This window comes from Eleutherodactylus coqui, chromosome 9 (assembly GCF_035609145.1).
Source record: "Eleutherodactylus coqui strain aEleCoq1 chromosome 9, aEleCoq1.hap1, whole genome shotgun sequence".
Classification (NCBI taxonomy): domain Eukaryota; kingdom Metazoa; phylum Chordata; class Amphibia; order Anura; family Eleutherodactylidae; genus Eleutherodactylus; species Eleutherodactylus coqui.
Window position 1 is genome coordinate 116,546,319 of NC_089845.1, and position 13,357 is coordinate 116,559,675.

Sequence of the window (13,357 nt, forward strand, 5' to 3'; positions counted from 1 at the left end):
TATCCCTCTGTCTAATGGTGATTCATCCTTCATAGTGTTGCAACGTTGCATGTCTAAGCCCTGGACTGGTTGTAGGTGGAGTTTTTTTTCTTCCAAAGTACGCAGTGTATTGCAGTAGCCATTAGACAATGCAGTCACATAATATAACACACAAAGACACTGCTGCAGCATCTGAATCAAGTGTACCTGTATCTCACAGCAAAGAGCGCTAGTCAAGACTGTCAGGGAAGTAGTTTCAGCCCGTATACGAAAAGGAAGTAGAGTGTTATGGAATTGGGTTTACCGACATAAAGGAACATGACGGGCACATATACATTTATTTATACATGGAACTTTTAACCATTTATATAAAGGAAAATGTGATACTTTCTACTGGAAAAAGAAGAAATTACGGTACATGAAATAAAGATGAAGAAAAGTTACAAGATTAAATCTTGCACGGATTCTTTGCTATAAGTGGTGTCAAATTGAGTAAAAGTCACCATATGTAGCCTTAGCCTTATGAAACTTAAGGGGGTTGTCCAGTTGTAAACTGTTGGTGGCCTATGTTCAGCATAGGCCAGGGTTTGCCACCAGGAACCCCCGATGATCAGCTATTTTCCAGGCTGGTGTGCTCAAGCGTCGAGCTGATTTCTACAGAAAGTAGACAGCACTGTTTCCACTGCAGTGGCCAGGTTTGGTATTGCGGACCAAGCTCCTATTGAACATCGCCTGTAATACAAGCTTAGCCACTGCAGTGGGAATGGAGATGTCTGCTTCCTGTAGAAATCAGCTCAGTGCATGAACGCACTGGCCCGACAAACAGCTGATTGGCAGGGGTCTTTTGCTGCAGACCCTGATTATCTACTATTGATGGCTTATCCATAGGACAGACCATAAGTAGTTTACAACTGGACAACCCCTTTAATGAACTGTCTGAAACCTTTTCATTTGTAAGTGTTAATTAACCCTCTTATTTGATGTGGGAATTTGAAGAAGACAAAAAAAAATCAAAGTTTAACAATCACTTGTTTGTTGTTGTTATTGTGTTCGTCATTGAATAATGCAAATTCTAATATTATACATTTGTGTTGTGCAGCCGAGGACTTGTGTGCTACAGAGAAACATGGATGTGAACAGATCTGCGTGAATACTCTAGGATCGTACCTGTGCCAGTGCCATGATGCCTATGAGCTGGCAAGAGATGGCAAGTCTTGCACCAGTAAGTATTAGTATAAGCATCACCATTAGCAATTTAACTGGAAATTGTGTCAGACACAGAAAACGTGTTAGTGGTATAACAGTTATAGGTAAACCAACTACAATGGTTATACACAGCACTTGTTTCACATTTTTGAGCCAAATAATACATTATAGGTCATTGTGGTAATCTACCGTGTAATTGGCAATGCAATCATGTAGTGGTTCAAACGGACAATATAAGGGAAAGCTACACTGAATGACCACTGCATTAGAGACATCCATCCAGTAACACAATGGACCTCATTCGGCCCTAGAACTCCAGTAATTTGTCATCAGAGGACTTAAGGGTGTGCCAAGAAAACATACCGGACACCATTACTCCTCCACCAGCCTGAAGTAATGACACCTAACATGAAGGTTTTATTGACTCATACTGATTGTGCCAAGTTCTTACCCTTCCATCAGCACGGTGCAACAGAAATTTGAAGTCATCTGACCGGGTGATGTTTTTCCACTGCTCAGTGATCCAATTTTTAGTCTTTTTTTCACCATGGAACTTTTTCTTTTGTGTTTCTTGTAGACCACAGTAATACTTGAACTGGTCAACTGCTCTTATAGGAACGATGAGTTTTGCATTCGGATATGTTAGTTGGAGCAGCAGCATTGTATTTGGCTGTAGGTCAGAATGATTCTTGACATCCTACTCTGATCCCTTTCAATGATGAGTTGTATACATTCACAAGATCTCCATTCAGTGAATGTTTTTCCTTGATCACACCATTCTTGATATACTCTCCACATCGTTGCGTGAGAAAACCCCACAAAGTTGACATTTTTTGAAATTCTGCCCCCTAACACCGATGACCAGGCCTGCTCATATTGTTGGGTCTTCCCATTTTATGTGAATTCATACTGAAGATGATTCAAGTAAAACTTGTCACTTGAGTTTATGCTGTGCATGCACATTTAATTTCCATAGAAGGAATCTCCAATCGGTAAATTAACAGTATCTGTAATAAATTGGCCATTAAGTGTACATTCCTTGTCCTAAAAGATATCCAGAAAAATTCCCCTAAAGTCTACGTACTCAAATGAAATAATGGCTATGAAGTGTACTGGAAGGATTGAAGTAATATAACCAGATATTACATTCTGCTGCTCTAAATCCTCCCTTTTGATGATTTCCAATAATAGGATCCAAAAAATAGAGGTACCGCTTAGGGGTGTTATTCGTAAAACCAGATCTCCGTCTTTTAACATAAAACTTCATGTCCACTAGGACACCGCATTAAACTATAGTTTTGGTAATTTGACGGAACCAATTTTACCTGTTTTTAAATAGATATTCCGATTTCATCAAATAAATGTTATCCTTTATATAGTGGAGAGTTACACAATTCTCAAACACTTTAGTTTTCAAGATTTCTGTAATTCAACTCAACCAGCAGTGTTACTCACAGTGCAGATTTGTTACATTTACAGTTATCTCTCTAATGAGCTATGCACCTATATGTCCATCACATGACCAATGAAGCAGGGATCTTGAAGGTAATGATACAAAAAGGATATTGGAAAAATGTATAACTTTTCACCAAGCAAAAAAATAATATATTTGCAGAAACCGGAATATCCCTTTACAGGCTATGGACACCTTTTGGAGGGCAATTTTTTTTTTCACTTAAAGGGGTTGTCCATTTGTAACCCCAATAAGGTTTAATAAAAAAATTTTGCACCGCTTGTTTTCTGCAGCTTCTGCATATCACTGTATATAGACACTGCAGTCCCAATAGGAGATTCGTCAGTGAGGCTGGACTGACAGCTTAATTTTAAAGGGGTTGTCCCGCGAAAGCAAGTGGGGTTATACACTTCTATATGGCCATATTAATGCACTTTGTAATGTACATTGTGCATTAATTATGAGCCATACAGAAGTTATCAGAAGTTATTCACTTACCTGTTCCGTTGCTAGCGTCCTCGTCTCCATGGTGCCGTCTAATTTTCAGCGTCTAATCGCCGGATTAGACGCGCTTGCGCAGTCCTGTCTTCTTCTTTTCTGAATGGGGCCGCTCGTGCCGGAGAGCGGCTCCTTGTAGCTCCGCCCAGTCACGTGCCGATTCCAGCCAATAGGGAGGCTGGAATCGGCAATGGACCGCACAGAAGACCTGCGGTCCACCGAGGGAGAAGATCCCGGCGGCCATCTTCACCAGGTAAGTAAGAAGTCACCAGAGCGCGGGGATTCAGGTAAGCACTATCCTGTTTTCTTTTTTAACCCCTGCATCGGGTTTGTCTCGCGCCGAACGGGGGGGGCTATTGAAAAAAAAAAAAAAACGTTTCGGTGCGGGACAACCCCTTAACTTAACCCCTTAGTTAAACCCCTTAACTTTACTCTCCTGCACAAAAGTGCTATCAGCTGTTTTATGATCCCAATAGATATAAACTTTATTGTGGTCATAAATTAGCTGATAAGAATGTTTAGGAGAGGAGAGCAGACGGAAACTGAGCCATAGGTCCAGCCTCACTGACGGATCTCATACTTAGACTGCAGTGTCTATATACTGTGATATGTAGAAGCTGCAGAAGTCAAACAGTGCAAAATTTTTAATTAAATCTTATTGCAAAAATGATTATCAGCCCAAAATACATGCATTTAAGTAAAAAAAATGTGTCACCCCAAAGTGTCCATAGCCTTTAGGTGCTACATTCACAGGCTCTTATAGATCAGACACTATATTTATCTGAGTGTAACCCTGAACAGAAAGAGAATGGATGAGAGAGCAGAGACTATGCACTGCTATGATGCCTGGGTGACACTGCAGCATAATGGATTACTCACTAATTGTTAAAAATGGCTGTTAGCTACTTCTTGGACCCAGAAACAAGAAGAAGAAGAGATAAAGAGCAGAAGTAGCTGATATAGGAAAAACACTGGACACAGTGATAGTTCAGATGATAACAGACAAGAGTTTTCAGCTAAGCTAATAGACATGATGTAGTGTAGGATGACTATTAGTAGGAACCCTCTGTGATACTCACATATACTGATTAGATTGTTATCTGTTTGCCCAAATCATATATTTGCTACTAGATGCTTATTTTGTTTTATTTTCTTCTAGTTGTGGATTATTGTGCCTTGGGTACCCACGGCTGTCAGCACGAGTGTCTTAACGTTAACAGCTCCTACGTCTGTCAGTGTCGGCCTGGCTTTATTCTGAATCCTGATAAGAAAACGTGTCGGAGTAAGCAAACTCTTTGTCCTTCTTCTGTGGATATCAATGTCAAGTTAGATTAGAAGCAGAAATGACAATCACTCTGTGATTTTGCTGACTCTGCCATATTTTAATGAAAGTCACCCAGTCTCAGGCACGACTTTTGATTTGTTTGGCCAAACTTTACTCTATAAACAAGAGTATTGATAGTCGACATCAGGAACGTTTCATGAATTAGGGTTTAGAGAAATAAATGCTTCACCTGCAAGACATTTCTATTGTCCATGTCATTACTAATATGTATATCTATATATGTACAATTCACTATTGATGCTTGCTTTTTTCCCCCCTAGGGCCAGATTACTGTTCATTGTCTAATCATGGCTGTCAACATGAATGCGTTAATACTGATGATTCCTATAACTGTAAATGTCGGTCAGGATATTCACTTAATGCGGACAAAAAAACTTGCACAAGTAAGTATCTGCTATGTTTTTCCCACTTATGAACTAGCAAAACTCCAACAGGACACTGAAACAGCAGACATAACTCACGGACAGACATAGCACACTGCCTAACGCCCAAAGTACGAACAAGCATACCCGCACGCATAAACAGATTCAAGTAGATACGATGCAAGATATTGGTTCGTATTTTGGCCAAGATACTTAAGCCTGCAAGCCCACTTCACGGATCCTCGTTGTCTCGCGGGTCCCTACTTTAACAAAACAACTATCAAATGAAACCTTCCTGCATGTGGGGCGATTGGAACCTACCTAGACCTAGATGACAAACCACTGACAAGGACTGAACACAGCTCACACCAACATGCCAGGGATTTATATACAACACCGAACATGCACCCTGAACAGGACTGTCAACACCTCATGTCCGGCACCTTGCACAAAAACGCAGGAACATGACACTGTTTACACTGAACAAACAGAGGAAAGCCCAGCAGCCTCTAGCAGAGGAGCTGGTATATATGAGCAGCAGACCGGTGGCAATTGGCTAGCTGGAGAAATCCACACCCAGCCAGCTCAATCAACCCCACCTGTGGGGCTGCGCTGCTAGAAACCCATGTAGAACAACAGATCTGAGTAGCACTCCCTAACAGTATCTTTCCTGACTTCTATATGCTAGAATTGCATTTCATAGCTATGCCGCTTAGACCTACCCCTATTTGTCTGTCTCAGTTTGCTGCTTGCAGTGATGAAGCACATTGTACATAAAGAGTTTTCAATGTGTCCTCACTTCCATGCATTGCATGCATATATAAAATAGGGAGCTGTGCTCAAAAAAGGTAAAGTGGATAATGGGTTAAAAGCAAGAAACAATGAATCTTTAGACAATGTTATGTTATGTGCATAACTCACCTACATGCTCTTTAGTCATAGCCTTAATAACCTAATACCATCTAGGTCTGAACTGGATCAGCGGGCTTGCACTTGTCAAAGGCTAATTGACATTTTCCGAATTTTCTGTTATACCAGTCATTTGACTTTTATTGTGGATATACTTTAAAATTAAGACTTTTACTAATGCTGGTTTTTGATTATGCTGCTCTTCACCGTGCCACTTGGTTAGCCACCAGCCACCTCACCTGGATGAAGAGTGATTGGAGAGGTGGCAATTGAACAATTAAATCCAATGACTCATATTCTCCATCCTTCTAAGTGCAGCATACAGTAATAGTGCCCTCCTTAGTGCCCCACACAGTGATAGTGCACCACAAAGTAATATTGGTTCCTTAGTGCTCCACATAGGATTAGTGCCCCCTTTGTGTCCCCTGCAGTAATCATATCTCCGCACAATAATGGTGCCCACTGTGTGCCCCCATATAGTAATAGTGCTCCCAGTATTTACTGATATAAAACGGTCAGCAGGAAAAAAAGCTGCCATGTGTGAATTGAGCCTAATTACAGCGTGAAGCTCTAGTCTACCCTGATTTTTCTCTGAAGGATTTATGTTTCATTCACAATTGGCATTTTGTGGCATTTTCAGCACGTTTCTGAATTGTAAGAAAAACGAATGCAGCAAAAAGAAAGCGCATGCAAATTTTGGAAACAGCTTGTGTATTTTTAATACCTTTTTTTGCTGCATTTCAGAAACACTTCTAAAAAACGCACAAAAAAATGTCAAATATGAATCACTATTACTGCTTATTATGGAGTTTGACTTCTGGGATTGGACTATGACTATGGATTTGTGTGCACTGCAATACTCTGTCCTCTCTGATTAAGTGTATTAGCGCATGAACCGTTTTTTTTTTGACTATTCAAACTTTGCGCTTATGCGCGCAGGTTTGAAAAAAAATGTGGGAAGATAGGTCCTGCCCTATCTTTCTCGCACGTAGTTTTAACCCTGTGCAAGAAAGATAGGGCAAGTCCTATCTTTTCTTGCGCATACTATTAACGCACAATCGATAGTTTTGTTTTGTCCCATTATGCAGCTGTGATTTTCACATCCGCATAATGGGACTAAAACAAGCCCATTTGTTTAAGCTCCCATCAGTACATCAGAGTTGGCTATTTATGCTCACTTACGCCCATGGCCGTGTCTGCACGTTGTGCTGAAGGGACTCGGGCGCAACTCACTTCGGAGAGCATACAGACACCCGACCATGTGCTGTCCGATATAAGTGGATGAAGCACATTCTGGGGCATTGCATGTCTTATTTCTCATACACAAAACACACAGGAGTATGACACGCCACGTAGATATCCTCTTAGCCTCGTGTGGCACAGAGTGCTGAGGTAGCAGTATTGCAGTTCTAAGCTCTCGCTCATGACCTGAAGGTTGCAAGTTCTATCGTGCATGGTTAAGGTAGCCGGCTTAAAGTTGACTTCCATCCTTCCGAGGTCGGTAAAATGAGTACCCAGCTGGGTGGGGGGTAATAAATAAATTACCTGAAAGCGTTGTGGAATAAGTTGGCGCTATACAAAAAACAAGATTTATTTCTTAATTAATGGGGCCGTGTGCTGTCTGGGGAATTGCAAAGACAGGACACGGCCCGGAAATATGGCGTGTGCCTTGAGCCTCAAATCGTGTACGTTTCCTTCTCACACTTAATTTACTAGTTCTCCTTTTTTAATCCTTTTTCAGAGATTAACTACTGCTCGCAGGGCAATCATGGATGTGAACATGAATGTGTCAGCACCGAAACCTCATTTGTATGTAAATGTCATAAAGGCTTTGCTCTGAATCGCAATGGGAAAACCTGCAGAAGTAAGTTGCTATAGAGATGTCATATTTCCTGAAACAGGCAATGCGGGCCAACAAAACTGATTACTGCAATTATACAAAGCAGGAAAACACAGATGAAGTCAGTACACTTCGGCTCCAACATATATGTAAACATTGTGATACTGATATGTTGCAGCTGCCTCTGCAATGTGATAGCCGGAGGGTGAGGCACAAGCGATGGAGCACAGCGACCCTCGTAGATAATCTCTTCATTTCTACTAAATGGTTATTGCTGTTACATAAATTACTTCTCCATAAGTGAAATTGTAGCCCTATTTACTGCATGGCCAAAAATATGTGAACCCCCTTCTAATGAGTAGGTTCATTGCTAATGTACAATACAGCAAAGAAAATCATTAGCGTAGGTAGGTCATACGGGAGAGAAATGGCGCGGAAACTTTCACTTTGACCTCTGTGTTATTGCGGCGCTGACAGCACGCGCCTGCTCAGCTGATTGGTCAGGGTCACGAGCGACGGACCCCTGCCAATCAACTATTGATGACCTATCCTGAGAATAGGTCATCAATAATATTTCCCTGGAAAACCCCTTTAACCCAATTAGGGTAAGTGACCTTGAGCAGGCGACGAAGGCATCGTTGTCGGAAAACATCAAGTCATCGGGTAATTTGTGTGGTTCCTTTCCATGCATGTCATGCAGTCAGAATCACAATACTGTTCAGAAGTTGTATCTTCGTTTGTAATGGGAGTGAGATGGTAGCCCATATAGGGAGTAGATGTTGTAAAGTTGCCCATGCCTTCCGAGACATAATGGACATCATGTTCAGCATCCCTGTCATTGCTGATTGTACTACCCAAGTAGACAAACCGATCGACCTCTCACAACCGCTAATGTTGGTTGACTGTTATTGAGGCATTTATGGATATGGCGTATCCAACTCGCATGATCTATGTCTTCTGGTAGTTAATCCGTAAAGCAACCATTGTCGCTTCTTGTTCCAAAGCTGATGTTATTTCTTGGAGCTCGAGGAGAGAGCCATATCATCTGCAGCTAACCGAAGATACGGTTTGATTCTTGGTGACAATCCTAAACATAACCAGGCCTCTCATAACTTATGGCACTCAATAAAATGACGTTACCCTGGCCGTGTTTGCCTTTAGTTGTTTAATCCCCAGTCAGCTTCATGAGACCAGACATTATTCCGAGCCAACGCTGAAGAAAAATCCTAAAACCTTCTACCAAGATAAACAGATGTGGAGTTTTCTTGCAAAAAGTTCTGCACCGAGTGACAGCTGTTGGGTCTGGTGTTACGCCTCGTAGCACACTTCCCAGCAATCCTAGCACGAGACTGTACCTGCAGGCACTTAGTATTGAAGGATACGTGATTCATTGTTTAATGTGGTCCCACAACTACCGCACGATTCATATGCAAAAAGGAGAAACCTTGTTAAGAGCATTGTAAGTGAGCCAGTGCACATTTTCTACAAAGTCAGCTCTAATTGTAAGCATCTGCCAACACGACCGGGTCCCTCGTCTGCATGGATCATATTACTTTCACTATATTTAAGGGCCTTGAATGTGACAAGGACTCCAGTCCACTTTAAAATACCACTACAGTTTTTCATACCATGAGGTTTTAACCCCTTAAGGACTTGGCCTATTTTGGCCAAAAGGACAAGACAATTTTTGGGGGGGATTTTCATCTTCACTTTTCAAAAGTCATAACTTTTTGTATTTTTCCGTTGACATGGCCGTATGAGGGCTTGTTTTTTGCGTGACGAATTGTAGTTTTTATTGTATCCAATTTCTGGATGCATATAATTAGAGATGAGCGAGTATACTCGCTAAGGCACATTACTCAAGCGAGTAGTGTCTTAGCCGAGTATCTCCCCGCTTGTCTCTAAAGATTCGGGGGCCGGCGCTGGTGACAGGTGAGTTGCGGCGGGGAGCGGGGGAGAGAGAGGGAGAGAGAGATCTCCCCTCCGTTCCTCCCCACTCTCCCCCGTCGCTCCCCGCTGGCCCCCGAATCTTTAGAGACTAGCGATACTCTGCTAAGGCACTACTCGCTTGAGTAATGTGCCTTAGCGAGTATACTCGCTCATCTCTACATATAATGTATTGGAAAACTTTTATTAGTTTGTTTGGAGGGCATGGAGAAAAATGCCTTAATTGTGCCATCGTCTGTTTTTTTTCAGAGTTAAATTATGCAGCATAAATGACATGGTACATTTTTTTCTGCAGGCTGGAACAATTACGACGATGCCAAAATTGGTATTTCTTCTTTTTAGGTTTTTCCATTTTTTTAGAAATGATTAATTTTTTTTACATCGTTGCATTCAAAGTCCCATAACTTTTTTATTTTTCCATTGACAGAGGTCTGTGAGGGTTTGTTTTTTGCATGATGAACTGTAGGTTTTAGTGGTTTGGGGTACATAAGCTTTTTGATCACTTTTATTCTGTTTTTTTGGGAGGCAAAATGAACAAAATAAGCGTTTTCGCCTCTGTTTTTTAGGGATTTATTTTACAGTTTTTGCCGTGCAGGATAAATTTTGTGTTCAATTAGTTCATTAAGAATACGATGAAACCAAATATGTGTTTTGGTTTTTTTAAATATTTTTTTTATACAAATGGGAAAGCACGCAAGAAGGTTTATTCAACATTATGGTACTTTTATTTAATTCATTTTTTGCATTTTTTTGCATTTTTTATGTCCATGTAGTGGACTTGAACCATAAAAGCTCTGAGTGTTATGATAATGCATTGCAGTACTTCTGTTCTGCAATGCATTATCGCTCACAATATTGATCATAGGCCATGGCAGAACTGGACACCAGTGTTTGGCGTCCAAGCACCATGGCAACCGATCGGCCATCCGTAATTAAATCGGAGAGGGTTGATGACGTCACAGAGGGAGTGCATCCCCTCTGTGAATACTTTACATGCTGGGATGTACATTGATCGCAGCATGTAAGGTATTCAGAGCAGGAATCATTGTTCTCATCGAACCCCGCTGTTGCAGCGGGAGGCCAGCTGTAAGTCTTTTCTAAGCCCATGCCATGCACAGGACATAAGTTTACGTTCTGTTGTGTTAGCTACCGTCCTGCCAGCGTGTAACCCTATGTCATGTGGCGTTAAGGGGTTAGGGAACAAAATTCTGCTTCATTCAACCCCTTCCTGGTGCAGCCCAGATCTTTTTTGTTTTATTTTTCCTCCCCACTTGCAAAAAAATCACACCTTTTTGATTTTTCTGATGACACAACCACATGAGAGCTTGTGTTTTGTGGGTTTAGTTCTATTTTTAACTGGTACAATTTAACATACCATAAAACATATTGAAAAACTGTTTTCATTTACTTATACAATATTTTTTTTAGTCCCTGATTGCTTATACACTATAATACAATAATATAGTATTGCATTAAACTGTGTGCTCACCAGAATGTCTCGTCTTAATAGGCACTCATGAATGGTAGCAAGAGGGCCTTCAGAAGGCTCTGGGCAGCCATAACGCCTGGACTGCACCTCGCAATCTCAAGACAGAGTGGGGAGCATTTAAATGTTCACCTCTCCTGGGGCTAACAACTGTCCCTGGCATCAGCGGTGACTTCCGGATAGACGTAGTGGGCAGAAACATGTGACCGCTGCGGCAAATGAGAGGCTGCAGCATCAATGTCACACTCCCAACATAAGCTTCATATCCCGGGCGTAATGATGCCAGAAGCTTGGGGATGTGATGCTGAGGCCCCAGGAAAGGGAAGTAAAACCTTATTTATTATTTTAGGCAGGACCCAGATGGGAAACAAAACTCCTTAAATCTAAGAAACCTGCTGGGAGGTTCTGGTAGACTCTGTGGGAAGATATAAAAGAGGTCTGGTTGTGGTTCTAGAGAATTCTGTGTGCTGCTGACTTGTAGGACAAGTTGAGGTGCTGTTCTGGGACTTCTGCCCAATGCTGTGAAATAGTACCTACTCAAGGACTGCGGCTGGAAACTTTATTGCCTCTACATACAGGAGGCGTCTTCTACAAATCTGAGAGCTTCCAGTGACCACCTTGAAGGGTAGGAAATGGGACGTACTCTCCAACCAGCTTGAGTTCACAGGGGCTTTGTGCAAATGTCCCTTTGCCAATGATGCCAGCTTTTGTAGCCAAGGGAGACCGGTCTTCAGCAATTTTTGTGTGCACACAAACTATAAGAGGAGCAGCAGAATTGTGGACTATGCAAGGGCATCAGGTTTAATCTATCCATGTGGGGACTATTCAAATGGTGTGTGAAGGGTAGTAGTATACCTTGTGTGATTTTGTAATTACCTTGTGACGCATAATACTGAAAATCTGATAATTATTGTTTCTGAAGAATGTATTTGAGAAATACTATAGCTCTCTGCTGTTAGCATAGAGTGGTGGCAGGATTGCAGTCAGTATAGCGCTACAACATGTTGTAGCCGATAGCTGGCTATTAAATGGGTTGTCCAGTTATAAATCATTGATGATTTATCTGTGGGGTAGATCATCAGTAGTAGATTGGTGGGGGTCTGCCACCCAGGATCACTGCTGATCAGCTGTTCACTGGGTGGTGCGTTCATGCAAACATGTCTGCTCCCTCTGCAGTGGTGAGGCTTGGTATTACACATAAAGTTACTATTGGAGTGAGTGGCATCTTTGTGTCTAATACCAAGTGTGACCACTGCAGTGGTAACAGAGTTCTCTGCTTCCTGCAAAAATCCGCTTAGTGCTTGAGCGTCCCTTTTCGGAGAACAGCTGATCAGTGGCGATCAGACTCTTGCTGATCTACTATTGGTGGCCTACCCTAAGGATTGGCCATCAGTATATAAAACATCAGGTTTTTTAAACATCAGTTTATAAGTGGATAACTCCTTTAATAATATTGTTTTTTTCTGGTGTTATGGGGTTTTCTTTCTTACCGCTAGCCCCAAACCCTATAATACAGTAAAATCGTATTTTTGTAAACACATCTCCTTACTTGGCATTGTATCCAATGTTCCTGCCCACATGGCATCAAATAGTGACAAGAGCGCTGTGGGCATTATAGAAGAATATAGGGATGGGCTCCAAACTGGGAAAAGGATGGCAGCAGGTAAACTACTTCCCCCCTCCAACACCCGGAGTACTCTTGTCCCGGGACCAGAGGGCTACATTCAAAATTGAAATTTTGAAAGAAATAGTCAAAAATCTCTATTTTTTGGAATGTATATTTTTAAAACTAAAAAAAACTAAAGAAAAAAGCTCAATCTTACGAACAACTTTTGGAATCTGAAAATGAGTTAAACTTTTGGACTCCCCCAAGTATCCACCCTTTCCCTATATGATAGTCTTGTATAATCTCAGCATATGTTGGATCACATTTTTAGTTTAAGTCGGGATACGTTTTCATTCTTGGTGGAAAACCTGCCAGATACGTTACTGACTAGTTATTTGCTGTTTGAAACATGGGGTGTTTCCAAACTTTTGCAGGAGATCAACTTATTTTACTTTATATACTTTCAGATGTTTTTCTGTATTCGAAAGGACACATTCTTTCTGTATCATTGGAGGAAATCAAGCTGTGAATAGGAGTTCATCCTAGCTATGCTTCTGCCACTTTAGCCATTTGATCTTGCCTGCTCACTGAGGCCCGATGACCAGACCCTTATAGCATTGTGTGCATCCTATCAAGTGCTGTGATTATTAGACACCATCCTTTAGGCAGGCCAAAATAAACTGAGAAGCCACAGCTGATTTCGAGTCAAAACCACACCAGTGATGT

General features: G+C 41.5%; 1 protein-coding gene across 1 annotated transcript in view; it reads left to right on the forward strand.

Moving 5' to 3' along the window:
- MATN2 (matrilin 2) overlaps window positions 1–13,357 on the forward strand; it is a 94,440-nt gene that overhangs the window by 35,856 nt on the left and 45,227 nt on the right. Inside the window, exons 5-8 of the mRNA XM_066578381.1 lie at window positions 1,079–1,201; window positions 4,296–4,418; window positions 4,742–4,864; window positions 7,494–7,616. Coding sequence (XP_066434478.1) covers window positions 1,079–1,201; window positions 4,296–4,418; window positions 4,742–4,864; window positions 7,494–7,616 — 492 coding nt within the window. The remainder of the gene's footprint in view (window positions 1–1,078; window positions 1,202–4,295; window positions 4,419–4,741; window positions 4,865–7,493; window positions 7,617–13,357) is intronic.